The 25,098-nt window shown below is 40.9% G+C and overlaps 1 protein-coding gene across 5 annotated transcripts in view; it reads left to right on the plus strand.

Annotated features, from left to right (window-relative positions):
• LOC101477558 (uncharacterized) overlaps positions 1 to 24,255 on the plus strand; it is a 45,941-nt gene extending 21,686 nt beyond the window's left edge. Inside the window, exons 1-5 of one of the 5 annotated variants that reach the window (XM_076882381.1) lie at positions 197 to 426; positions 6,196 to 6,266; positions 12,703 to 13,136; positions 15,137 to 15,397; positions 22,603 to 24,255. In XM_076882381.1, coding sequence (XP_076738496.1) covers positions 12,965 to 13,136; positions 15,137 to 15,397; positions 22,603 to 23,993 — 1,824 coding nt within the window. In that variant the 5' untranslated portion in view covers positions 197 to 426; positions 6,196 to 6,266; positions 12,703 to 12,964 and the 3' untranslated portion in view covers positions 23,994 to 24,255. Of the gene's footprint in view, positions 1 to 196; positions 427 to 6,195; positions 6,267 to 12,702; positions 13,137 to 15,136; positions 15,398 to 22,602 lie in introns of those variants that run through there. The other 4 variants (XM_076882382.1, XM_076882383.1, XM_076882384.1 and 1 more) reach the window with 4 other exon arrangements.
• Positions 24,256 to 25,098: the final 843 nt, after the last annotated feature.

The following is a 25,098-nucleotide window of genomic DNA, read 5'->3' on the forward strand; positions in this document are numbered from 1 at the left end:
GGCTTCATTTAGAAAATCGGAGCTACGGATTAAAACGACAACAAATATGTAAATGAATCATATTCAGTCACCTCATCTGCTAAAAACAAACAAACAAAGGCGTCTGCTCAGTCACGTGCTCTGCTGTGGCAACCAGCAGAGCAGGAGTGTCGGGGGGAGGGGCGACTGAATTGACCAAACGGGCTGTGAATGGACAGCAGACGGCAGAGGGAAGTGACGTCTCAGGAAGTGAAATGAGAACAGAAGTAGATGGTGAGAGAGAAGCGGTGAAACAAGGAAAACGTAAAAGCAGAGCAACAACCAGCAGAGTGAAAGTAAACCTGTAATGTGGAGGAAACGGACAGTGAGCGCAGTGTAACCGTGACAACGAGACACGAGGACGGATTTAAAGTGATCATAAAATCGCCTCCAGACGGTCGTCGTTCGGTGAGTGGAACCAGGTTGAAATTGGCTTTATTGTCACTTCAACCATATACACCTAGTACACAGTGAAGCGAAACAACGTTCCTCCAGGACCAAGGTGCTACATGCAACTAGGGTTGCCAACTCCCTGAAAAAATAAATAAGGGACACCTCGTGGCCAGGGCCGGGCGACCCAGTTGTCTTCACCCTTCCCAGTGTGGTGAATTTTCTAGCTCTTTTTTTGTGTGTGAAATTATTTTTTTAACCATTTGACTTGAAGTTGATTTAAGTAGATGCATATTCTATTCTTTGTGATATGAACACATGTGAAACAAATGATCATTTAGCCATTTATTTTCAAAATGACAACATTAACACAGTAAAACAGGTCTCTTTCTTAAACAGAAGCCTGTCATGCTTAACTTTTGAGAATATAAGTAAATCTTTCTTTAAAAGAACTCTGTCCTGCTTAACTTAAAATAATAGAAAACAATAGAAAGCAATAGAACGAAAAACATTCTTGTAACAGTGCACATTTAGTGCATTTAGTACAATTGGCTACAGCTGAGGTATTATTTCAGCTTTTCTAATGCTAATCAGCTGCTCCTGTTTGTAAACCCGCTTGTTCCCATGATTAAGCATCTTAACTCATCATCATTATTCATCTATGTATTACTTTTATGTATTAGTCATCTATTTGTTGTAATCATCTATCCTTGCAGTTGTTTATTACACAAAATAAGTTATATTATCACACTTCTGGCCACATAGCGCTGATATTCACTGCACATGCCCATATTAACTTTTTCCAGCCAGGTGTTTTCCTTTTCCCATTCTTCCCTTTCTCTGAGGGGAACAAACATTGCTGCTCTAATGCTGGGCTCACACTGTGCGGTTTTAGGCCCATTTTGAGACGATTTTTGAGTCGTGCGACCGATTTGGTGATCGGCCCGCTTTTGGCCTTCATCGTGCGTCGTGTAGTATACGTGAGGTAACGAGAAGCGATTAACACCTCACGACCAGCTCCCGATCCAGTGGCGTGTCTAGAAAATTTTTGTTGGGGGGGCCAGGTAGGGGCACAGATTTGGAGAAGGGTGGCAGATTTAATTGGCAGATAATGTTTAAAAAAAAAAATTCTACCAACCCTTAACCATAATTCAATAATCCTATAAACCTAATAACCAAATGCACTTTTAACTCTTATTAGAATGAGATTTTAACCACTACGGTGCAAAGTTTTTAGATACTGTGTTGATAAAGTACAAGAGATACAATCAGTGCTTTGTCAGTGTTTACTCAGCATTCAAGGACATCAATATTTGCATAGTATTTTTACTGACATATAGTGCACATATGTTTTGGGCAAAAACATTTTTGAATATTAAAATACGAACATCTGTAACAAACAATTGACAAATTAGCCAATGCAAAACTTTATCTGCCTGTTAAAAAAAGAAGATAATCTTCTCACAAACTGGTGTTTGATTTTGAAACAGGAAAAAAGTGGGGAAACAACTGAAAAGACTAACATTTGAATAAAACCTGAAAGCAAGTAAATACTTTCTATGCTGCCTTATGGTAAACTTTGTTAATATTGATAAAGAACAACACTGGCTGATGATGAAATCCAGTCAGCTGGCATGGTGACACTGCCAGTATTAACCTGCAGGGCTGGACTGGGACAGAAAATCGGGCATTTTTACTACAGACTGACCCACCAGGTAGTAAAGCCATAAAGCCTTTGAATGAAAACAAACGCTGCTGTGACAGTGATGTACAGTCTTGTTGGTATATGTATGATTTCTATACATTTTACGTCAGATAAAAACTTTGGTTGTAAGATTTAGATAATTATTTAATAAAAGCGAGATATTTTAAATGAGAATAAGAAAGAAAAGTATTTCTTTGTGCCCCACCTCTCCCTGTTAATGCCCTACCTGGCCCCCTGGCAAAACTTTGCTAGACCCGCCCCCTGCACAGTTACCAGCTGTCAGCTGCTTAGAAAAGGATCCTGGTGTTATTTGTCTCTCAGAAACAGTTCATAACTTCCCTTCAACTCATTCATGTCACCTAAAAGGTAAACCTGTTTCTCCATCACCTGTTCAGCTCTGATGGTTCAGTAAGGACATCTCCTGGTTTCATCTTCATGTTTCCCTCTCACCACATATCTAAACAGACATCATGACCAGCAGCTTTACAGCTGTGGCTCCAGCAAACATCAGCTGATACTAGAAATTAATATTAAATAAATTCTAACAACAGCTGATCAAGCTTAAACGTGCTGCTGTTGTTTAGCACGACATCCGCTGGTTTCCTCTTTCTGGCGCAAAGTGGGCGATAAATAAACAAGAGAGACGATCAGCTGATCATTGATCAGTTTCATGATTGAAGTAGCAACAGGAGAGGGAGGGGGAGAGAATGAGAGAAGAAGAGGCAGCTGTGCAGCATAAAGACAGAATAAATCCAGCTTTGTGTCTTTTTCCATCCTAGCTGAAGTTCGGGACAAACTGCGTCTCTTCTCAGCTCAATATGAAACGTGTAATATTTTCTCTGAATGAGGGACCATTCCATTTTTTAAGGAGCCGTTGGCAACTCTACTAACCTTATGAATAAAATAAAGTTCACTATCAGTAACATCATAGCACCCACCCAGCTGTATAAAAACTCCGTCAAACTGGCTAGAACGCAGTATGAGTTATTGCAACTGACAGTAAAAAGTCAGCAACATGAAAATAAACTCCACCTAAACTTGGTTTATATCTGACCCAGATAGACTGCAGCTCATAACTTCTTACCTGAAGTTCAGTTCACCTGACACTCAGACTGGCGGCTGCTTCGGGGCTCTCCTCCTGCCTCCCCTTCCCTCATCCACCTGCTGGCCTCTGTGGAAGCCCCGTCATAGCCACCACCAAACAACGGAGTTATTTCTACACATCGACCTGCATCTGGCCAATCCACCACCTCTCATTGTTCATGCCATTACAAAAAAAATAAAAAATAAGTCACGGGGCATGTGCACGGTATGCCCGATGGCCAGTCCAGCTATGTTAACCTGCAACCAAATTTGCAGCTCCATACAGCAATGTTACGACTTAGATTATATCTTATAACTCATAACTCTTATGCTAGCTGCCCTCAGTAGCATACTGTCTGAAATATTCGACGGCTGCAATAATTCTTTAAGTGTTATTTTCTCCTTGGTATTCTAATTTCACCGAAGTTTACTAAACTCAACAAACTTGATATTACTTACCGGGACATTTATTCTGTCCTCATTTTCTTTCACCGAAAAATTGTTTCCTGCAGTGACGTCTTTCGGCTTGGCTCTCCTACCTTTGCTAACGTGATGCGCATAGCGCAGAAGCGATGCTGCATTCACTTACACTCGGATATCTGAGCGTCACCGTGAAAACATAATCGGATATTTGATTGAATTTTATTGTTTTGCCTTTGGGGTGGCACCTGGGGTGGCCAGTCTGGTTTGGGGGGTGGCCTGTGCCCCCCCAGGCCACCCCGCTGGACACGCCATTGTCCCGATCATCAATCGCTCGTGACGTGTCACCGCAGCCGCTCACACTGCTCACTCGCAAACACGTAAACGTCGGTGAAAAAGACGGAGCAGCACGGCTGTGCAGCGTGTGATCTGGACACAAGCGATGGAGGCACAACTTGTAGAACTTTGGAAAGCTCATCCGAGCCTTTTCGATGTGGCATCACAAAATTATCACGACCACAACAACCGTGAAAATAGTTGGATTTACACTGCTGCTCAATCACAACTGCCTGATCATGTTTTTCATTAGCAATTTAGCAAAGTTGATGGTGGTGGTGTGTCTGTGTGAGTAAAAGACAGAGAGGGAGAGCGAGCGACAGATTTTCTGTTATAACCTTCATTTTATGGAGGCACAGTGTGAGCACTCAGGTCGCATCAGAGCATCGGGCGGTATAGTGTGAGACCTGCATCGTGACCTACCAACTTCTAACCCCTGCGAGTCAATCGTGCAGTTTGAAAATCGCACAGTGTCTGTCCAGCTTTAGGTGTACTGTCGTCCGAGACTTGCACCGCAGTGTCGGCGTTTGTTTCCCTGTTGGCCATGCTTCTTGTTGTGGTCATCTGTTGTCTTCCGGTATTTTCTCCGCAAGCGACCTTTCCTCGACCAATGAGATGAGCGGTAATCTGAATTGTCATACTCGAATTGTCATAAGTGTGCTGTCAGCTCATTGGTCACAAAGCAGGAGAGGGTCTGGGAATTATGTTTTCAAACAAAGCGTTAATTCCATAAACATTTATAGACTACTTTTGATTCTCACTGTATTACGGGACAAAGTGCGTCCCTTATTAGCTCAATACGGGACGTGTACTTTTGTTTCTAAATACGGGACGATTCCGTATTTTAAGGGACGGTTGGCAACCCTACATGCAACATAAATTTACAACATAAATTAACAAAAACTAACTATCTAACTATCTAAGGAAGATTCAGCTACAACAGCGATAAATACGCCTGTAGGGAGATGAAGAGTGCTATAATACTGAGAAACGGCTCTCTGATGAGTGTTTGTAGGGATGTGGTTCAGCAAGATAAACGCCCTCTGCAATACGTCTGTAGAGACCCCTCTGCAAGTCATTTCCTTCAGTCAGCAGTCCTGACAATCATGCTGAACGAAGCTTATGACCTTCAGAAGACCGAGTGCCAACTGAAATGAGCACATTTGCAGTAAATATATGAAAATGATTATAACCGCGTATTTTAATAGAAGGAATCAAACATTTTCAATCCCAACAAGACCTAAGTGCTTGAGATGAAGCAGGCACGTGCAGGGGGGGGGGCTGGAGGGGCTGGAGCACCCGCCCCTTTCCTGATGGGTGCCCAAAGTGCCCTTTTGTTGAGGCAACTTTTAAAAAATGTTTTACAGCGCTTTTCCTGCCTTTCTGGGGGGATTATATTTCACTAAAAAACGATCTAATATGCATGTCCACATAATTATGCATTATATATTATAATATTTTAAAAAACACACGCTGTATTTTAAAGAACATACATTAAGAAGCAGATTATATTAGATTTATATTTTAAATAAGACAAAATTTGGATTTTACAGCAGTAAAATGATTGTATCTCTACAGTTTAAACATGTAATAAGCTTTGCCCTGCACAGAGTGGATAGTGAAACAAATGGAATCATCATAATGACATTATTTCATATTTATTACTTCCTCCTCCTCATTGCTTTATTATTGTAGCTCTAGTAATACATAATAATGTAAGGATTCTGGATCAGCACCATGATGCCCATAGTATATACAGTATTCTGAAGAAGGTCTAAAATGTCACTGTGTGTGCGTGCATGTGTGTGTTTTATGTATATGGGTTTTTTTTTTAATTATTACTCAGGATATAACATTGTCCAGAAATGCCTGGTAAGGACATGAGGAGGAAACAGTAGGAGCTGTGTGAGGCTACTAAAGGCAGTGCTATAACATTTTTCTGTTATCATTTTATTATAGATTAAGTGCAAGAATTGTTAGGTGTGGATAATTAGATTATAGTTTATTGCAATAGCAAGTTGTGCCTTGTTCTCACATAGCAAGTGGAGAGTGATATATGAAAAGATGGGATGGAAGGAAGAAGAGAAGCAAAGAGTGAATCACAGGCAGAGCCGAGTTTATGTCACAGTTTTTCGTTGCCTTATGGTTCCAAGCGCTGTCACCAATCTTTGCATTTTGTTATTATCTCATGACACTTGTTTAATCAGCTACCATCTCTCCTATGGACTTTTTAATGTCTACAGTCTCAGATCAACACAGCCCTGCCCTCCAGCCCTATCAGCAGCAGGAGCAGCAGCAACATTGTACCCATCAGGTAAAACATCGGCTACGTTTGCTTTGCCTCTATGGAACGCCAGGACTGCCATAATGAATTAATTAAATACACCATTAAATGTGGCAATAATTAATTAAAATTGGAATTAATTAATTAAATAAATAGTTATGACACATGTAATTAATTAATTATTGACACATTTAATTAATTATTGACACATTTAATTAATTATTTAATGATATATTTATTTATTTCATTTTGGCAGTCCTGGCGCCTGGCTCTCATCTTGAAATAATTGTATCTGTCAGCCTCACCCATCAAACTCAGGGGGCGGGGTTAACGCTGATCGAGTCAAAACCATTGCTTTGGCCTGGTGGCCATTGTTTCTAGCACACAACAACCGGCATGTGGAAGCTAACAGAACTGAGCTTTGAAAAACCCTGTTTGTGTGTTACCAAATACCGTTTTAATATTTTTTTAGCCGAGAATGTAGTGGTTTAATCTTCATGTGTCTGGTCGGTTTGTCAAGATACAGCCTCTTTGCAAAAGTGTTTCGATGATTTCGGAGAGGTCTGCCCAGTCTCACGGCAAAGCGTGGGATAGACCCGCTCGCCTCGCAAGCAATCCCACCGACAAAGCGCAGGCCCCGGTACACAGCTGTAGTAACCCCCGCTGACTTCTTTTACTGCGGTTATATTTATCGGTGTTTTATTTCCTGATGTTCTTATGTGTCCTACGTGTTTCAGTCGCCAATTCTGAATTATAACTAACATTAAAAACATGTTTAAGGAGGAGAGAGAGCAAATAAATCTGTTTAACATCTGATCTTTGGGTTTTTGTTCAGTAATCAGTGTGACCTGTGTATAAACACGTAAAAGAGATAACGTTGGTGTTTCCGTCATGTAGTAACTGCTGGCTTTAACTGTACAAAGGTTGTTCGACACTATGAAACACATACAGACTTCATGATGTTCGGCTAATATTTTTATTGTGAATATTAATCATGCTGACCTCGCTCTGTACACCACGCAGCGAGGTCAGCATATCCACGATATCCTCAGCTCCATGAGTTAACACAAAGTTTCCCAGCTGACTATCTAACTGCCAACTATTCCAGAGACGTGAAAATATACAGCATAAAGAAAAGTGTAAGAGACCCAGCAGCAGATTAGAATAACAGTTATACATTTAATAAATCACCAAATGAATCCAAGAAACGAGCAAACCTGTTCCGACAATTTGAATTTGTATTCCCTCAGCTGCAGACTCGCTGCTGTTTAAATGTTTGAAAAGGAAGATTAGATATAAACAAACGTCAAACATAGACTCAGTCTGCCTTCACATTTGATATGAGGCCAGCACGTATAGTGGCCTCAGCAGGCTATTACTGAAATACACGTGCTATATCATAAACTATGATATAAACAGGGAGGTCCTATTAACATGTTTAGTTTTAAAGGACACCTTCCTGCCTTTAGTCTCATTCATGAGCAGTATTAGTTTTCTTCTAACATCCAGAAGTCTGCACGATGTGTTTCATAGTTTGTAACAAGCCTTTGACAGGTAAACATAACATGACCGAAAAAGCAAAAAAAAAGCAAAAAAAAAGAGAGAGAGTGTTGACATAAGAAGAGAAAATTCTCTCAATTATGGAGACAGACAAATGGTTCATTTATGTTTGATGTGTGTTTATTCCTCCCTAAATATCGTCGGTGAAGTTTGCCATGCACGTCAGATTTTCCTGCGCATTTTTATACCTCTGCCAACAGAGAGAGAAAAAAAATCACATTCTAACAGACAGCTGGTGCTTAGAATACAGTTGAATAACTATTAAAAAACAGATGATATTTAGATGATAGTTCAGTCTAACACATGTGCCAGTGAACCATTAAACGTCTGTGAAACTATGCAGTTATGAAACGTAACTTTAACCTCAGCCAAACCGATTTGCTCAGTTGTAAATAAAACAGCGAAGTAAACGTGACCCGACAGACAGAACCTGAGTGAATGAAGTCCAGCGTTTAACCACTGAGAGCTAAAACTCAGCTGAGGTTTCAAAGCTGTGTGCCGGTGATTGGACATCAGCCGCTGATAAAGCTGGTTCGCCTATAAAGTGCTCTGTAAGGAAACAAGCTCCAGCAGCTCTGCGCTCGGGGAAAACACTATATTTACTTATCTTGTGCAGAAAAATGCGCTGACATTGCGTTATATCGAGCACCGGCTGCCCAGTTAAACTGTGACTATCACCAGGTAACTAGGCGTGTTTCTTGAATTAGCAGCAGGTGTTAAACAGCTGACAGATGAGGAGGAGGATGCATGCAGGTAAACTGAGGGTCTGTTGAGCTGATCGCTGGTTTCGTGAGAAAAATGTCAGCTCGTTCTTTATGTTACAGAAGCACAGAGACACAAGACCAGGCGGAAAGAGACGATCGTTCGGTGAAAATGAGAATCTGCGAATGCAACATGTGGAACACGGAGAGTGGAATATGTAAACAAACCGGTTAACGTAACCCCCTCGGTGCACTCTGCATGCTAACTGTTAGCAGAGCTAGTGAAATCTCTGAAAACATCTGAGCACTTTTGCAAACATGTTCTATGTTGACAACCTGACCAGACATACGTCGCAACATTCGCGGCTAAAACACTGTTAAAAGTGTAGCTGGTGACAGAAAAACGGGGTATTTTAAAACTACACCACCACCATTGCTGCTTGTGATTTGATCTGCATTCTGGGATAACTGGCTGCCCCAAGTCTACACAAGCAATCGATTATCTAGGATCGACCTGTTTTGACTTACTTTGCACGGCAACCAATCAAATGTTAGAGAAGCTGCATGGGCAGCGTTAACCCCGCCCCCTGAGTTTGATGGGTGAGGCTGACAGATAAAATTATTTCATGACGAGAGCCAGGCGTCAGGACTGCCAAAATGAAATAAATAAATATATCATTAAATAATTAATTAAATGTGTCAATAATTAATTAAATGTGTCAATAATTAATTAAATGTGTCAATAATTAATTAAATGTGTCAATAATTAATTAAAATGTGAAATACATAAATAATTAATTACATGTGTCATAACTTTAATTAATTAATTCCAATTTTAATTAATTATTGCCACATTTAATTAATTATTTAATGGTGTATTTAATTAATTCATTATGGCAGTCCTGGCGTTCCATATGCCTCGTCGCCACCTCACAACAGTGATATAGTATGATTCAGGATTTTAATGAATCGATATCACGTTATCCAAGCTAGAATCTATCGATAAATCGGTAATCAAAACCCACCCCTAGTTTCAACAAGTCAGAGATATACTGGGGAACTTCACCGTGTAGAGCTCTAAAAGTTACTACTAATTTTTTTTAAATGAACCCTAAAATGCACTGGCAGCCAATGAAGAGAAACCAAAACTCGAGTAATATGTGACCTCTTGTTTGTGCCAGTTAAAAGTCTTGCTGCAGCATTCTGTACAGACTGAAAGCAATCCAAAGCTGATTTGTTAAAGACTATTACAGCAATCCGAATGAGAAGAAATAAAAGCATGAATAATCACTCAAGTTCTGCCTTTGACAACAGTAGTTTGAGTTTATAAATGTTTTTTAGATGATATAAACAGTTCAGAAACAGTAGTTTGGAGTGTTTCTCAAGTGACTTTGAACGGTCAAATATGACACCCAGGTTTCTGTGGCTCGATTGAACTGAAAGATATAAACAACTGATATGCTGAAAAAATGATATTTCAAATGATATTTCCGAAAACATGTAATCAGGAGCAATAATTAAAGTTTCTGTTTTATCTGTATTTAACTGGAGGAAATAGTCATTTAACGATTGTTTGATTTCTGACAGACAGTTATTTAAACAAGACAATTTATAAAGCTCAGAAGCTTTGAAAGAACAGTATAACCGAATACCATCAGCATAAAGATGATACAAAATAATATTGTAACATCTGATAATTTGGCCTAGAGTGAATATATATATAAAGCAAAAACAGAATCGGACCTAAAACAGATCCTTGAGGTACCCCAGAAGGCAGAACTGATGTTTTAGACAGCACTTGATTCATACAGACCAGGGGTCCCCAAGCCCAGCCCACGAGGGCCGGTATCCCTACTGGTTTTAGCTCTCACCCTGGGTCAACACACCTGAATCAAATGATTAGCTCATTACCAGGCCTCTGGAGAACTTCAAGATATGTTGAGAAGGTAATTTATCCATTTAAATCAGCTGTGATGGATCAAGGACACATCTAAAACCTGCAAGGACACCGGCCCTCGTGGACTGGGATTGGGGACCCCTGCTACAGACAGTAAAAGATCTCACAGATGGATACGGCATAAGCTATTTTAAAACAACACCAAGCCATGGAGGGCTTTAAAAACAAATACTAAAATTTGTCTGAGGCTGAGATTACAGGATTGTTGGGCTTCATTTCTGTACTGAACAGTGATTTTAAGATTAGCTAGTAAATAACAATTAGCTAATGTTGTTCATGAGACTAAGGTCATCTCACTTTGGCAATGTAACTATAATATGACCAATATTAAAGTTATTATTATATTAATTATTATTAGTAATTACAGCAATGAACTTGAACTCAGTGTCAAATACTGAGCTCCAGTAAAGATTCAAGTTGCAGTCATTTATATTTCCTAAATCTTCACTCGAAGACAGGTTCCTTTGACAGTGTGTATATATAGATGTATCATATACAAGAGACAAATATTGTTCTTTTAATATGTTGGCATTACTAAATTTGGCTTAATGCTTACATATTTGTGTAAAAAGAAAATGTACGAGCTGTGATAACGGTTTCTGATAGAATGAAGAGTAGACTGATATATGAAATATTCCTTTATTGGGTGAGAAAATCAGACCATGTCATAACTGCTTTAAGTCACACAGAATAGATATCAGACCCTTAAACAGGCTGACTTCTGCTAAATGGGTCAAACTGGGCAGAAAGTACGCAAACACATAACATCCTTATAGAATATGATGTAACACTATAGATCAACTTACCTCAGAATATATAAAGCATATAAACAATTACAGCAATATGATGCAACAAACACAGCAGTGCTACTAATCCAAAATACTCAAAGCTTCATAGAACTGAAACAAACATTTATTTTTAGCTCCATTCTGCTGCTGATACATACTTTAGGTTTCTGAATGTTAAACTTGTTGCTGCCTTTCATAGTGTGTAACTTGAAGGCCCTGAGTACTTTCTCCCACACTGAAAACAATGGGAGGATAAAATTATTTGAACATTACCTAATAAGACTGATTCAGGACAGACAATTAGTTATGTTAAACTTTTCTAGCAGTCCTTCACAAACAGGGAACAGTCTGTCTATTCTCTCCATCTGTCAGCTGCTGCTGGCTCTTCCTCCTCCTCTTCCTCACACACTGCTGAGTTTGTCCTGGTGGATCATCAGGGGTGCAAAGCGTCACAGATGATGTGCAGCAGTGGGTCCCTCAGTCTGTCCTCACTCTGGACACTTGCAGTTGTCACACATGGAAATCAAATGTGTGATAAGCTGCAGGATTCAAACACAAGTGTAACTTATAAACACATGTTCATACTTTTATTCCACAATCAGAGAGAAAGAAAAAGAGAGAGAGTGCAGGACAGATGAATAAAGCACCTTTCTTTTAGCTTAACAAGTGAACCATCAAAACAAAAGAAGTGACATAAAAGTTAGTACTTAATTTTAAAAGTTTACTCTTTGGCTGTCCCATTTGAGCTGTCCACCATTTTTTCGAAAATTATCCACAACCATCGCCAGGCTATGAATCCTGGGATAGGTTGAGCCACCAAAGAACCCAACCCATCCTTGAAATCCATGAAAAAAGAGGACGCATTTGTGGGCCGCATTGGGAGCAGCCTTTGAACAAGGACAGCCTTTGTCACCTGGCTGTGGCATAATCGGCCTCCAAAGGATGCGGCCTATGAATTGGGACACAGCTTTTGACTTATCTTGGACTTTATTTCATTTAGACACACAGTCAGAAATGTTTTGAGATTATTTAAAAATGATATTGTGCTCATAAATATATTATTTGTTATAAATATTGATTAGTGTGTAATTAAATCGTCTAGTAAATTGATGCGTTCTCATAAACGTGTTGAATGAATCCAGTGTGCATTTTAAAGATAATAGTAAACTAGTTAAAAACCCATCGTATTGTTGGGGAGAGAATGAAAACAGATGAAGCTGATTTTTAGATACTAACAGTCTCTTCTCTGGGGATCAGAGTGGGTTTCATGAAGAAAGAGGGACGATGGATAGTTTGTTATATTTGGAATCAGAAATCAGGAAAGCTCAAACAAATAAGGAAATGATGATAGCAGTCTTCTTTAATACGAGTAAATGGATGATTGTTCTATCGAATTATAAAATTGATGAAAGAATATAATTATCCTTGTTTTTCCTGCTATTCTCCTGTCCACACTCCAGTCCAGTAGGCGGGATTAATGCAACTGTAAGCTGATTTGTCAAACGCCATCAGGCCCCGAAGAAGAACGGAGGAGGACAGCACTACTGTGGTAGAGGAGCGGTGTGTGTGCAGACATGGCTGCTGTTGATGAAGCGGACTGAACTTGGAGGAGAGACACAAACTGAAGTATTGATCCCGTCACATCAGTGTGGATCTGATACCAACGTCTGGATCGCTTCATCGATGCTTGTATCGATCCGCTCAGCCTGAGTTGAAGCAGCGATGAGTTCAGCTCAGTATCTGAGAGGGTTCATCAAGAAGAGACTAACTGCTGTTTGTGAAGAAATCTTCTCAGAGGTTCAAAAAACCATCGTCCAGTATGAGGAGGAGATCAACCGTCAGCACAGACTGCTGGATATCAGCCGGAAACCTGACAGAAACTCACACATCATAGGTATGGACATGTTTTTAACTCTGTGCTGTTCAAGCTCAGATTCTTCAGTGTGACTGACTTTACTAGAAGAAGTTAAACTGGGCATTTATCAGTGCTGTGGGTCAGTGTCCAGTGATGGACTATGTTGGACTGGTGCAGGTCCATGGTCACTGATAGGTTAGGTTTTAAAACATTTTAATTGATTTATTTATTAAACTTTTTTTTCTCTAACATATTCCAGTGTTGAGTACATCAGGTGTGTGTTGGATCCTCTGTAAACACTGAGGCTGTGCAGTAAAGATCTAGTTAGATGTCAGCAGAAAACACATTTAACAAGTTGTTAACAGACTTATCTGCAGTTGAAGTGAAGCTTTGTTTAAAGAAGGATTTCACACACTGATGTTTTCATGGTGTCACCCTGCAGTTTAGTTTGGGAAACTTTGTGTCTTTGCTCACAGTGAGGAGCTTCAATGCTAACATGTTAGCATGTAGCTATGAGTGTGCACAACTATTTCCCTGAGCTGTTGTGTGTGTGTGTGTTGTGAGAATAGATTATTGTAGTATTAGGGATTTAGTTGTATTAACCATAGTAAAGCATTATATTAATTATTTATTTAAGTAGGTCATAGGTCAAGCTACTAAACATTCACACATAGAGCACACACACAGAATTGGGAGAATAGGTCAGAGGTGTAGGTGAGAAGCAGAGGCGACGGCAAGCTGCCTTTGGTGGGATAAGGTGTTGGTAAGCCAAAGCCAGGAGAACATAGTGTGTGAAGAAGTGGGCAGCAAGGACACGAGATAGGGAGGCAGGAGATAGAGGCATTAGCAGGCACATAGTTTTGAGAGACAAAGGTTGTTGATAATATCTGTGCTGTTGGGACTGCCCCAGCAGATTTTGATGTTGGAGGCTGAGCTGTGAACATCCCCATGTACATGTAATAAAATTAATTGATTATTTATTTTGAGAAAAAAACAGGAATGGAATATTACACTGTTTCATGATACCTTGTAGAGAAAGAATGTGAATGCTTAGGTTTTATGACTGTTACGACCCCCTCTGCTAGGCGTCAGGGAGGGAGTAACATACACGAGCCCCCCAACACAAAACTGAGTAAAGCAAAAGGTTTTATTTACAAACTTTAAACAGAAAACCGACAGGGCTGTGCAACAGACCACTGGGCAGACAATTATTACATAAAGAAAGAACAGTCACGAGTAAAAGTTAAAGGGTAACTAAGGCAGGCTGGCCGCACACAAAATAAAAGCTAGGGTTTTAACTAAGGCAAGCCAGCTTCACAAAATCCTACTCACAGCCAGCTAGCAGCTCAAAACTCTAATCAGGCTAAGTTTAAAGCATGCACCAAGATTCGACAAAGTTCAGCAATATGAACAAGTTCAACAAAGATTGACGAGGGAGGCACGAAGGGCAAACTGCATGTTCAGTCCTAAGCAGCAGCCACTGAGTGAAGGACCTCCAGCCTTTTGTAGCCACAGGTGGGTACGATCAGCCACTGATTGCCTCTTGGAGCATCACGGGATCCCGGGGCAGCCAATCGTCCGTGTGGTCTGGCACACTTCATTCTACATAAGAGAGGGTGGCACGGGTCTCCCAGTAACCAATCACACACACGAGTCCTGGAACACATTGATTTACCTAGAGGAAGGCGGGGCCACCTGAGGCCGTAACAATGACTGGGTGGGGGTTGAGGCTATAAGAGTGTGTGTAACTGCAGCACCCCTCCCATGCACATCTCCCGTCCGTATTGCTCAAAGAGTCGGTATGGAATGAAGAGAATTGTATTGATTAAATAGATTGTTGATTGAGCATTAAAACACAAAGTGTTGTTCTTCCTTTAGCCCGGAGATCAAAGAATTGGGTTTTTAAAAGTGTGTGGCTCATAATGGGTCATATGACAGGCTGATCACCATTTGTTCAGGTTTTGATTCATGCTTTTAAAAATTAGTTTTTGTATCAACACATTAGTGATTATTGTTCTTGTGTTTCTTTGTTCCTCAAGACCTCCCACAACAACATGACTGTGAGGAAGAGGAGGGTCTGGATGAGCAGCAGGTCTGTAACCAGGAGAGGAACTCCAGTCTGGACCAGGAGGACCAGCCTCCACAGATTAAAGAGGAACAGGAGGAGCTCTGCAGCAGTCAGGAGGGAGAGCAACTTGTACTGAAGCAGAAGACTGAAGGCATTATCGTCTGGACTGATGAAGAGCAGCTCAGACTGATGGAGACCATCCGGAAACCTGTGATAAAGTTACACAGAATAGGTATGTAAAACTGATTTTTAAAAAAAAAAAAATTTTAATAACAGTGATTATGTCTCATGGGCAGCACAGTGGAACAGTGGTTAGTACTGTTGCCCCACAGCAACAAGGTCCTGAGTTTGACCTGAAGTGACCTGTCCAAGATGAACCCTGCCTCTCCCTATGGTAGCTGGGATTGGCTTCAGCACCCTCACTATACCATAAGGACATAGTAAATGGTAAATGGCCTGTATTTGTATAGCGCTTTACTTAGTCCCTAAGGACGCCAAAGCGCTTTACACTACATCCAGTCATCCACACATTCACACACTGGTGATGGCAGCTACATTGTAGCCACAGCTGCTCTGGGGCGCACTGACAGAGGTGAGGCTGCCGGACACTGGCGCCACTGGGCCCTCTGACCACCACCAGTAGGCAACAGGTGAAGTGTCTTGCCCAAGGACACAACGACAGAGACTGTCCAAGCTGGGGCTCGAACCGTCAAAGTTGCATTTGTTTTTAGAGGCACAGGAAGAATTGAAGGTCCCAAAGTAATTAGCAACATGAATGAATTTCTTCAGCCTGATATTTGGTTTTCATTTACATAAACACATTTCCACCATTAACTCATGCAAAAAGGTGAAAATTTATGCATGTGTGTTTAGAAGGTTTCAGGAAATCTGAGCTGGCAGCAATCACTTCAGAGTGTCGGGTCAGAACACTTGCAAATGTTTGGATATGAGAGGAACAAACAGGCAGAATCCAGGAATAAAGTTGTCATTCTTTACATTTCAAGTTGAGAATGTGGCCACAGCAGGGCAAGAGTGTGTGCGTGTGTGGTTTCTGTCGACAAAGCATAATGATACAAACCAATTAGAACTCAAATTACATACAATACATTATATAACTAAATAAACATATTACTTCAGCCAGGACAATGTGAAACATGAGTTTTCACCCACTGCTCAGACAAAATCTACACAGAAAAACAAAGACAACAACACAAGTTTCATTTTGTTGTGTTATCAGTTTAAGTTAAAGAATAACATGTTTCCTCTGCAGCATGGAAATCTTTAGATGTGTACAGTTTACAGGTCTGGGTAAGTATGAATAAATATTCCTATTCTGTTTTGGAAAATATGGAATTCAGAGTTTCTAAACTGAAATTTATCAGACAAGAAGAGATTTCTCATGGTATTTCAAGCACAGCCAAAACATTTACGTATAAGAGAGCTCTGCCCCAGCATGCCTTCTTATAATTGTAGCCAATCCAGACATCCACATTCATTTAACAAAAAACAACATCTATGTATTTCATATATCACAGATATTCACATATGAAGCTGAAATTTGAAATTTTCTTATGAAAGTGTCAGAACTTATGTTCTTAGGCCTGTGGCCCAGTGTTTTGATTTTGCATTATTGTTTATTAGTCTGTTTTCTTCTTGGTTCTTGTTTACTAGTGTTTTGGTTTTTGTTCAGTATTTCTTAGCTTGTGGATTCCTTTGCCCCTCATGTCACTCTGGTCGCTGTACTGTGTACTGTGTTAGTATTGTGTCTCTGAGTTCAGTCTGTGGATTTCCTGCTTTACTTGTCTCATGTTAATGTAATCTGCTTTACAGTGGCTTGCAAAAGTATTCGGTCCCCTTGAACTTTTCCACATTTTGTCACATTACAGCCACAAACATGAATCAATTTTATTGGAATTCCACGTGAAAGACCAACACAAAGTGGTGTACACGTGAGAAGTGGAACGAAAATCATACATGATTCCAAACATTTTTTACAAATAACTGCAAAGTGGGGTGTGCGTAATTATTCAGCCCCCTCTGGTCTGAGCAGTCAGTTGCCCATAGACATTGCCTGATGAGTGCTAATGACTAAATAGTGCACCTGTGTGTAATCTAATGTCAGTACAAATACAGCTGCTCTGTGATGGCCTCAGAGGTTGTCTAAGAGAATATTGGGAGCAACAACACCATAAAGTCCAAAGAACACAGCAGACAGGTCAGGGATAAAGTTATTGAGAAATGTAAAGCAGGCTTAGGCTACAAAAAGATTGCCCAAGCCTTTCTGTCTCTTGGCTCTCGGTGAAGGCAGTCGCACTTTTTCTCTTCTCCTCCTTCCCCTTATCTTCCCTGCTTAGCCTCTTGTGTCCTTGTCTTGTCTCGTGTGTATTACTTTCCCTGGAACAGTCTCTCACTGTCGTTCTCTAAAACCTAAAAGAGAATTATGGATTTGATCAACTGGTCTCTGAATGCTATTGACACCCTCTTCTCAACGAGAAGTCTGGGCTCGGGAGAGCCTGAGTGCCCTGGAGGGACTTTCCCTGCCGGATACACGATGGATGGGTGGCAGACCTGGAGGATCTTGTGCCTGGCGGGACTGTCTATCGAGGACGCTGAAGACATCTACCTATTCGGAACCATGATAACAGGGTTCTTGCTGATCGGAGCTGGCTTGGCCCTGACCTATCGGAGAAATAAGAGAGCGGAACCAGCTGTTCAAACCCCCCCCCAAGGCTGACCGCTGGAATTGAAGCGACGGGACGAGGCGCGACCTCTCACACCGAACGTAGCATGGTTAACACCTTGGAGACGCTTACAGCTGCCGTGAAGACTCAAACTAACACCATTGAGCATATGATGGGATACATCAGAGAGGGGCCTGCTCACAATGACACCATTGAGCGAAAGTTAGAACACATCGCAGAACGGCTCACTGCAGCTGTGGGGTCTCAGAATCAAAAGAATGACAACACCACGGAACAGAAGTTTGATACCATCATGGGGAGGCTCGCGGCTCTCCAACGGGAGATCGAGAGACCAGTGTCAGAGTGCTAAATTCGGAGCTGCAAAGCTCTCCAGAAATATGAAAAAGAGAAATTTGTAAAGGAGAAATCAACAATATTCAACATATGGACACCACGGCGCCAGCTGCTCAGGCCCGAGGCTGGAGCCCACCAAAACAACTCCCTGATAACGACTGTGTGATGACTATTCTTCCCATCCCATGCAAGGCCACCTGGGTTGGCTGGCAGACTGTTTACTTAGCCTGATAGGGCGAAGGACACTGTCTCAGCTGAACTCTGGACACGCACACACATACACTTACACTGATAAGCACGCACTCATCCCCCTCCCTTTCCAAACGCCTTCGATGCTTGTTTCCTGTGGAAGACTGCGGGTCTGCGTGCCGCGCTGAAATGGTAGCGCTGTATAGGACGACTGCTGTGTTCCTTCGGATTACCCCCCACCCCCCTATCCACCCCTGTGGCTAGTCACGTGCTCTAATGCTGTGATGTGGACATTAATGTGCTCTCTGTGAAGAGGAGTTTTTTTTGTTTCCTGTTCTCATGCTGTCCTCCCATAGGTGCCCAGCGTGAGAAGAGGTCTCTTTTTTTCCTCTTGTACTTTTTCCCATTGTTGTGTAATTTTTCAGTGTTTTCTCTGCAACGCTGCCGATCTCCGACTGTATTCCCATGTGATGTCCTTGTTGTGTGTGTAAGTCGGGGGGGGGTCCTATTCCTCTGCGGGGCAACCTGCATATGGCCAATAAAGCATTCATTCAATTCAATTCAACATCCCACGGAGCACTGTTCAAGCGATCATTCAGAAATGGAAGGAGTATGGCACAACTGTAAACCTACCAAGACAAGGCCGTCCACCTAAACTCACAGGCCGAACAAGGAGAGCGCTGATCAGAAGAGCAGCCAAGAGGCCCATGGTGACTCTGGACGAGCTGCAGAGATCTACAGCTCAGGTGGGGGAATCTGTCCATAGGACAACTATTAGTCGTGCACTGCACAAAGTTGGCCTTTATGGAAGAGTGGCAAGAAGAAAGTTGTTAACAGAAAACCATAAGAAGTCCTGTTCGCAGTTTGCCACAAGCCATGTGGGGGACACAGCAAACATGTGGAAGAAGCTGCTCTGGTCAGATGAGACCAACATGGAACTTTTTGGCCAAAAAGCAAAACGCTATGTGTGACGGAAAACTAACATTGCACATCACTCTGAACACACCATCCCCACTGTCAAATATGGTGGTGGCAGCATCATGCTCTGGGAGTGCTTCTCTTCAGCAGGGACAGCGAAGCTGGTCAGAGTTGATGGGAAAATAGATGGAGCCAAATACAGGGCAATCTTGGAAGAAAACCTCTTGGAGCAAAAGACTTGAGACTGGGGCAGAGGTTCACCTTCCAGCAGGACAACGACCCTAAACATAAAGCCAGGGCAACAATGGAATGGTTTAAAACAAAACGCATCCATGTGTTAGAATGGCCCAGTCAAAGTCCAGATCTAAATCCAATCGAGAGTCTGTGGCAAGATCTTAAAACTGCTGTTCACAAACGCTGTCCATCTGACTGAGCTGGAGCTGTTTTGCAAAGAAGAATGGGCAAGGATTTCAGTCTGTAGATGTGCAAAGCTGGTAGAGACAGACCCTAAAATAGCGGTCCCCAACCTTTTTTGCGCCACGGACCGATTTATGCCTGACAATATTTTCACGGACCGGCCTTTAAGGTGTAGCGGATAAATACAACAAAATAAAACTAGTACCGGTACCGAAAAAAAGTTTTATTCATAACACACGTGAAAAGACCCAGGAAAACAGAGTTAACGATAAAAACGATAACAAAATAACGCTGAAAATGATAAAAACCCTGAAAACCATACATTTCACACCTGAGCCTCAACTCTCGCGGCCCGGTACCAAACGATTCACGGACTGGTACCGGTCCGAGGCCCGTGGGTTGGGGACCACTGCCCTAAAACACTGGCAGCTATAATTGCAGCAAAAGGTAGTTCTACAAAGTATTGACTCAGGGGGCTGAATAATTACGCACACCCCACTTTTCAGTTATTTATTTGTAAAACATGTTTGGAATCATGTATGATTTTCGTTCCATTTCTCACTTCTCCTCTTCCTTGTCTTGTCTTGCCTAATAAGTTCCAGCTGTGTGTCCACCTGTTCCTCTTTTCCTCATGTTCCTGCCAGTGTGTTTTAATCTCCTGTCAGTTGGTAATTGTTGTCGCATTGTTAACATTGGTTCACCTTTTTCTTATGCTGTGTGTTCTGTCTGCCTGCAAAAGTTTATGATTGTATATTCAGTTTTCTTATGTTGGAGTTGAGCATTAACCCTTTAAGACCTACCATAGAACCAAGTCTGCCAGAGCTTATATTATATTTTTACATGCTGTAGTGCCATTTTTAGGAGCATTTCAAGTTGATATACATCAATACAACCATTATAGCCTAAATCTTAATAATATGTATGCATTAAGTGTATAGTACTTACATAAATTGCAAAACAGTGCAATAAACTACAAAACAATTGAAAATTGTTTTTGTTTTTTTTAACATATATTTCTAGTTAGAGAAATTTAAGAGGCTTATCCCTCAAAACTGTAAATACAAAAAAGTTGCACAAAATAGTTTCCTACCACAGGAAATTTATTTTAAGTGTCTTCATAATTTTATTTTTGAAATACACCAATTTTCATATACTGCAGGAAAAATGCAAATAAATATTATAATGCAAATTTGCAAAATAACAGCATATGCAGGACAGCATATTTCCAGCAGTGCAATATGAGTCCTAAGCATCCCAGAAACGACACAGAAAGTCATAAAGTCAAATATAACTTTAAAAAACATCAGTATAGGCTCATAAGGCCCCGATGGTAAAAAAACTACATTTCCGCAAAATGACTTCACTTCCGGTTTCGGGCAGGTCATGGTGGACATCAGGGCTGCCACGATTAGGTCGACTATCAAAATCGTCGATGACTAATTTAATAGTCGACGCGTCGTTTGAAGCTTTGTAAGATCCCAAAAGACGCAGGAATAAGTAGCAGGATTTAAGAGTGTAATAACGGAGCTGTGTCCCAAAATTCATAGCACAGCCCAGCTCAGTTTCCAACAATGGCGGCAGCTAGTTAGTTTTAATATTACGCTTATTATTCTTTCTGGGTCACAAAATAAACATTTAACATATTTTCAGGCGAGAATGTAGCTGTGTTTACCTCAAATATCTGCTCAGTTTATCAAGACACCGCATATTTTCAAAAGCGCTCCGATGTTTTCGGAGACGTCTGTTACCCACTAGCTCGATAGCTAGCCAGGGGCAAGGCTCACTAGAGCTGTGAGAGCACCGGACTCCCGGCAAATCGTTTTCAAACCCACCGCCGTCTTTCGCTACTCATTTTAAACATATATAAGTCACTTAGATAACTTAAAAATGTTATTGTTTGGCTTTTTTAGTATTTTATTTGTTCCTGAGTAAATCGGTTTGGCTGAGATTAAAGTTATAGTTTTTACACAGCTGAATAAATGTCAAGCAGACAGCTGATTATCAGAAGTGTGAGATGCTGGAGAATTTACTCCGGTGTCCTGTTATATTTTAGATAGCAAGGAGTTTATTAAACTTCACCGAAACAATCTGCAAATTTCATTAAAATTTAATAAACTATCATCTTGTCTTTATTTTTAGTTAGCACATACCTTAAACACTTAAAGCTGTAAGCTAATGATAGTTATATATGAGCAGATGCTGCTGGTGCAATAAGCTGTACGTTTTACGTTCAATGGATGATGATCTGATTAGTCGACTAATCGCAAAAATAATCGGTGACTAGTCGACTATCAAAATAATCGTTTGTGGCAGCCCTAGTGGACATGCGATAGTTCACGCTGATGGATGTAGGAAGTGTTATGAACAGCTGATCGGCAAAGTGTGTTTCGGGAATATTTTGTTTTTGTTCCTGCAAGCGCTTTTTATGCAGTTTTTGCAAAGCTATATGTGGAAGGAACTGTGACTTAGGACAAGCTGATGGCATAAGATGTAAGTACAAATTCTCTGGTTTCGTATGCAAAAAAAATTGTTGCGCTAGCTCACGTGGTTGCAGTGCTACCGGGATTTTAAAATAGTTACGCAAAACGGAGCGTGCCCGCTCCAACCGGCTTTAAAGGGTTAAAGCTGTTTTGACTCTACGTTTGCCTCTATGAGTTCTGCGTTTGGGTCCTCGTCTCCTGCCTGCACACAGCACACACCATGACAGAACTAAACATTTCCATCAGTGCCTTAATAATTTTTCACATTTGTACACTTTAAATTTTAGTGGTATGTGTGAGCAACATGCTTACTATGTAGAGATCTGCTTATGGTTCAGACCAGTAAACATTTTCGCAAATGTTTGTTTTGCTATCATTTTTCTTCCTTGTGCCTTCAGATGTCCTACACCAACATGCTATTGAGGAAGAAGAGGCTCTTACAGAACAGCGGGTCTTTAACCAGGAGAGGAACTCTAGTCTGGACCAGGAGGACCCAGAGCCTCCACAGATTAAAGAGGAACAGGAGGAACTGTGCAGCATTCAGGAGGGAGAGCAGCTTGGACTGAAGCAGGAGAGTGATACCTTCATGAAGACTCCTACTTATGAGGAAAGTCACCACAGTGAACCAGAACCAAACAGTGAGCAGCTCCTTTCTCACAGCTCTCCTGAAGCAGAGAGCAGATATCATGAAGAAAATGGGCATGTGGACTCTGGATCTACTAGAAATGCAGAGCTGAAGAAGAGACATCACAGTCAGAGAGTAGACAACAGTCCTGTGTCAGTGAGTCAAAGTAGAACTGACACAAAGAACAAGTCTGTACAATGTGACGTGTGTGGAAAAAGTTTACAGAATAAATACAAAATGACTACACATCTAAGAGTTCACACAGGTGAGAAGCCGTATTCTTGTAACACCTGTGGGAAAAGATTTACTACCTCATCAACATTAAAAACACACATGAGAATTCATGCTGGCGAGAAACCGTATTCTTGTAATGCCTGTGGGAAAAGATTTATTCAGAAGTCACAACTGGAAAGTCATATAAGAATTCACACAGGTGAGAAACCATATCCTTGTACCACCTGTGGTAAAAGATTCGCTCTTCCAGCAGCATGCAAAACACACATGAGAATTCACACAGGTGAGAACTTGTATTCTTGTAGGACCTGTGGAAAAAGATTTGCTAGCCCATCAGCGTTCAAAAAACACATGAGAATTCACGCTGGTGAGATGCCGTATTCATGTAGCACCTGTGGGAAAAGATTTGCTGCATCATCAGTGTTCAAAAAACACACAAGAATTCACACAGTTGAGAAGCTGTATTCCTGTGGCTTCTGTGGAAAAAGATTTGCTGTCTCCTCAGCATTAAAAACACACATGAGAATTCACACTGGTGAGAAGCCGTATTCTTGTAATGCCTGTGGGAAAAGATTTATTCAGAAGTCACAACTGGAAAGTCATATAAGAATTCACACAGGTGAGAAACCATATCTTTGTACCACCTGTGGTCAAAGATTTGCTCACGCATCAGCATGCAAAAGACACATGAGAATTCACACAGGTGAGAAGCCGTATTCTTGTAACACCTGTGGGAAAAGATTTATTCAGAAATCACATTTGAACTGTCATGTAAGAATTCACACAGGTGAGAAACCGTATCCTTGTAGCATCTGTGGGGAAAGGTTTGTCCAGAGGATAAAATTAAAGAAGCACATGAGAATTCATGCGCGTTCAAATGTTCATACTAAGAAAATGCGGGACAGCTGTGAGTCATCGCTAAACACGTGAGTGAAAAGATGATCCATATTCAGGCCATTATTTTTCTGTCTAGAGCAGTAAAGAACTCTCAGCATTGTTTGTTCAGTTCATTTTATTAATTGTATCAGGGAAACTCTGATCTTATATTTCATGAAGCTTTAAATTCTGTATGCTCCTGTTCTGTTGGTTCATTGTTTAGCTATGTTGTTTATTATTACTGTTTTATATCCTATATTGGGACAAATGCCCCAAAAAACTCAATAAATAAACACAATAAAAATGGAAGAATTGAGCAACAGTCAAGAATTGTGTTTATTCTTGTAAGGGAGCAAAAGTATCAAATACCAAGTGTCATGCTTGAAGGGGGAAGTCCCCAATACATTTTGTCAGTCCCACCCTCCTTTGCCTTAAAACTGTCACACAATAACACTTTTCCTTCAAAAGGGCAGTTATGAGTGTGTGAACTATAATGAGCAGCTAAAATGTTTTTTGCAATCTTGGCATATTTCCAGGCACTAAGTGTATCTTTGACTATAATACAGCTCACACCAATTAGAAGATTGCATAAGGTATTTTTTTTCCCCAGTTGTCAAATCCAAAAACTACATTGGAGCTGCAGTGATTCCTCAATTAGTCAATGAATAGAGGCCAATTCAGCTGGGAAATATTAACTGCTCTTTATAAGATGTAGTGTTTAGCACACAAAACAGAAAGAAAATATGGGAGAAAAAAGACGGATGTTCAGCTTTAGGGCTTTTCTGCTCCAGTTAAAAAACTTCCTCCTGTTGGAGGAGATTAACATGCAACAAACCAAAGGTCAATGTACACGGGCACAAAATGGGTTTTAGTTTGTTTAGTTATTGGAGCATTAAACCACAAATATTTTAACCACAACCATGTACTATTGACAATTATGATAGTGAACATATAGTGGCTTCATTCACTCCTCTTTCAAACCATCTGTCCTCTCTGTCCAAAATGTGAGCATCTTCAAAAGAGTGACCTTTGTCCTTTAGATGCAGATGGACTGCTGAGTCTTGTCTTGTGGAGGTGGCTCTTCTATGTTGTGCCATGTGTTTGTGAAGTGGCTGTTTGGTCTCTCGAATGGTAAATGGCCTGTATTTATATAGCGCTT

This window comes from Maylandia zebra, linkage group LG3 (genome assembly GCF_041146795.1).
Source record: "Maylandia zebra isolate NMK-2024a linkage group LG3, Mzebra_GT3a, whole genome shotgun sequence".
Lineage (NCBI taxonomy): Eukaryota > Metazoa > Chordata > Actinopteri > Cichliformes > Cichlidae > Maylandia > Maylandia zebra.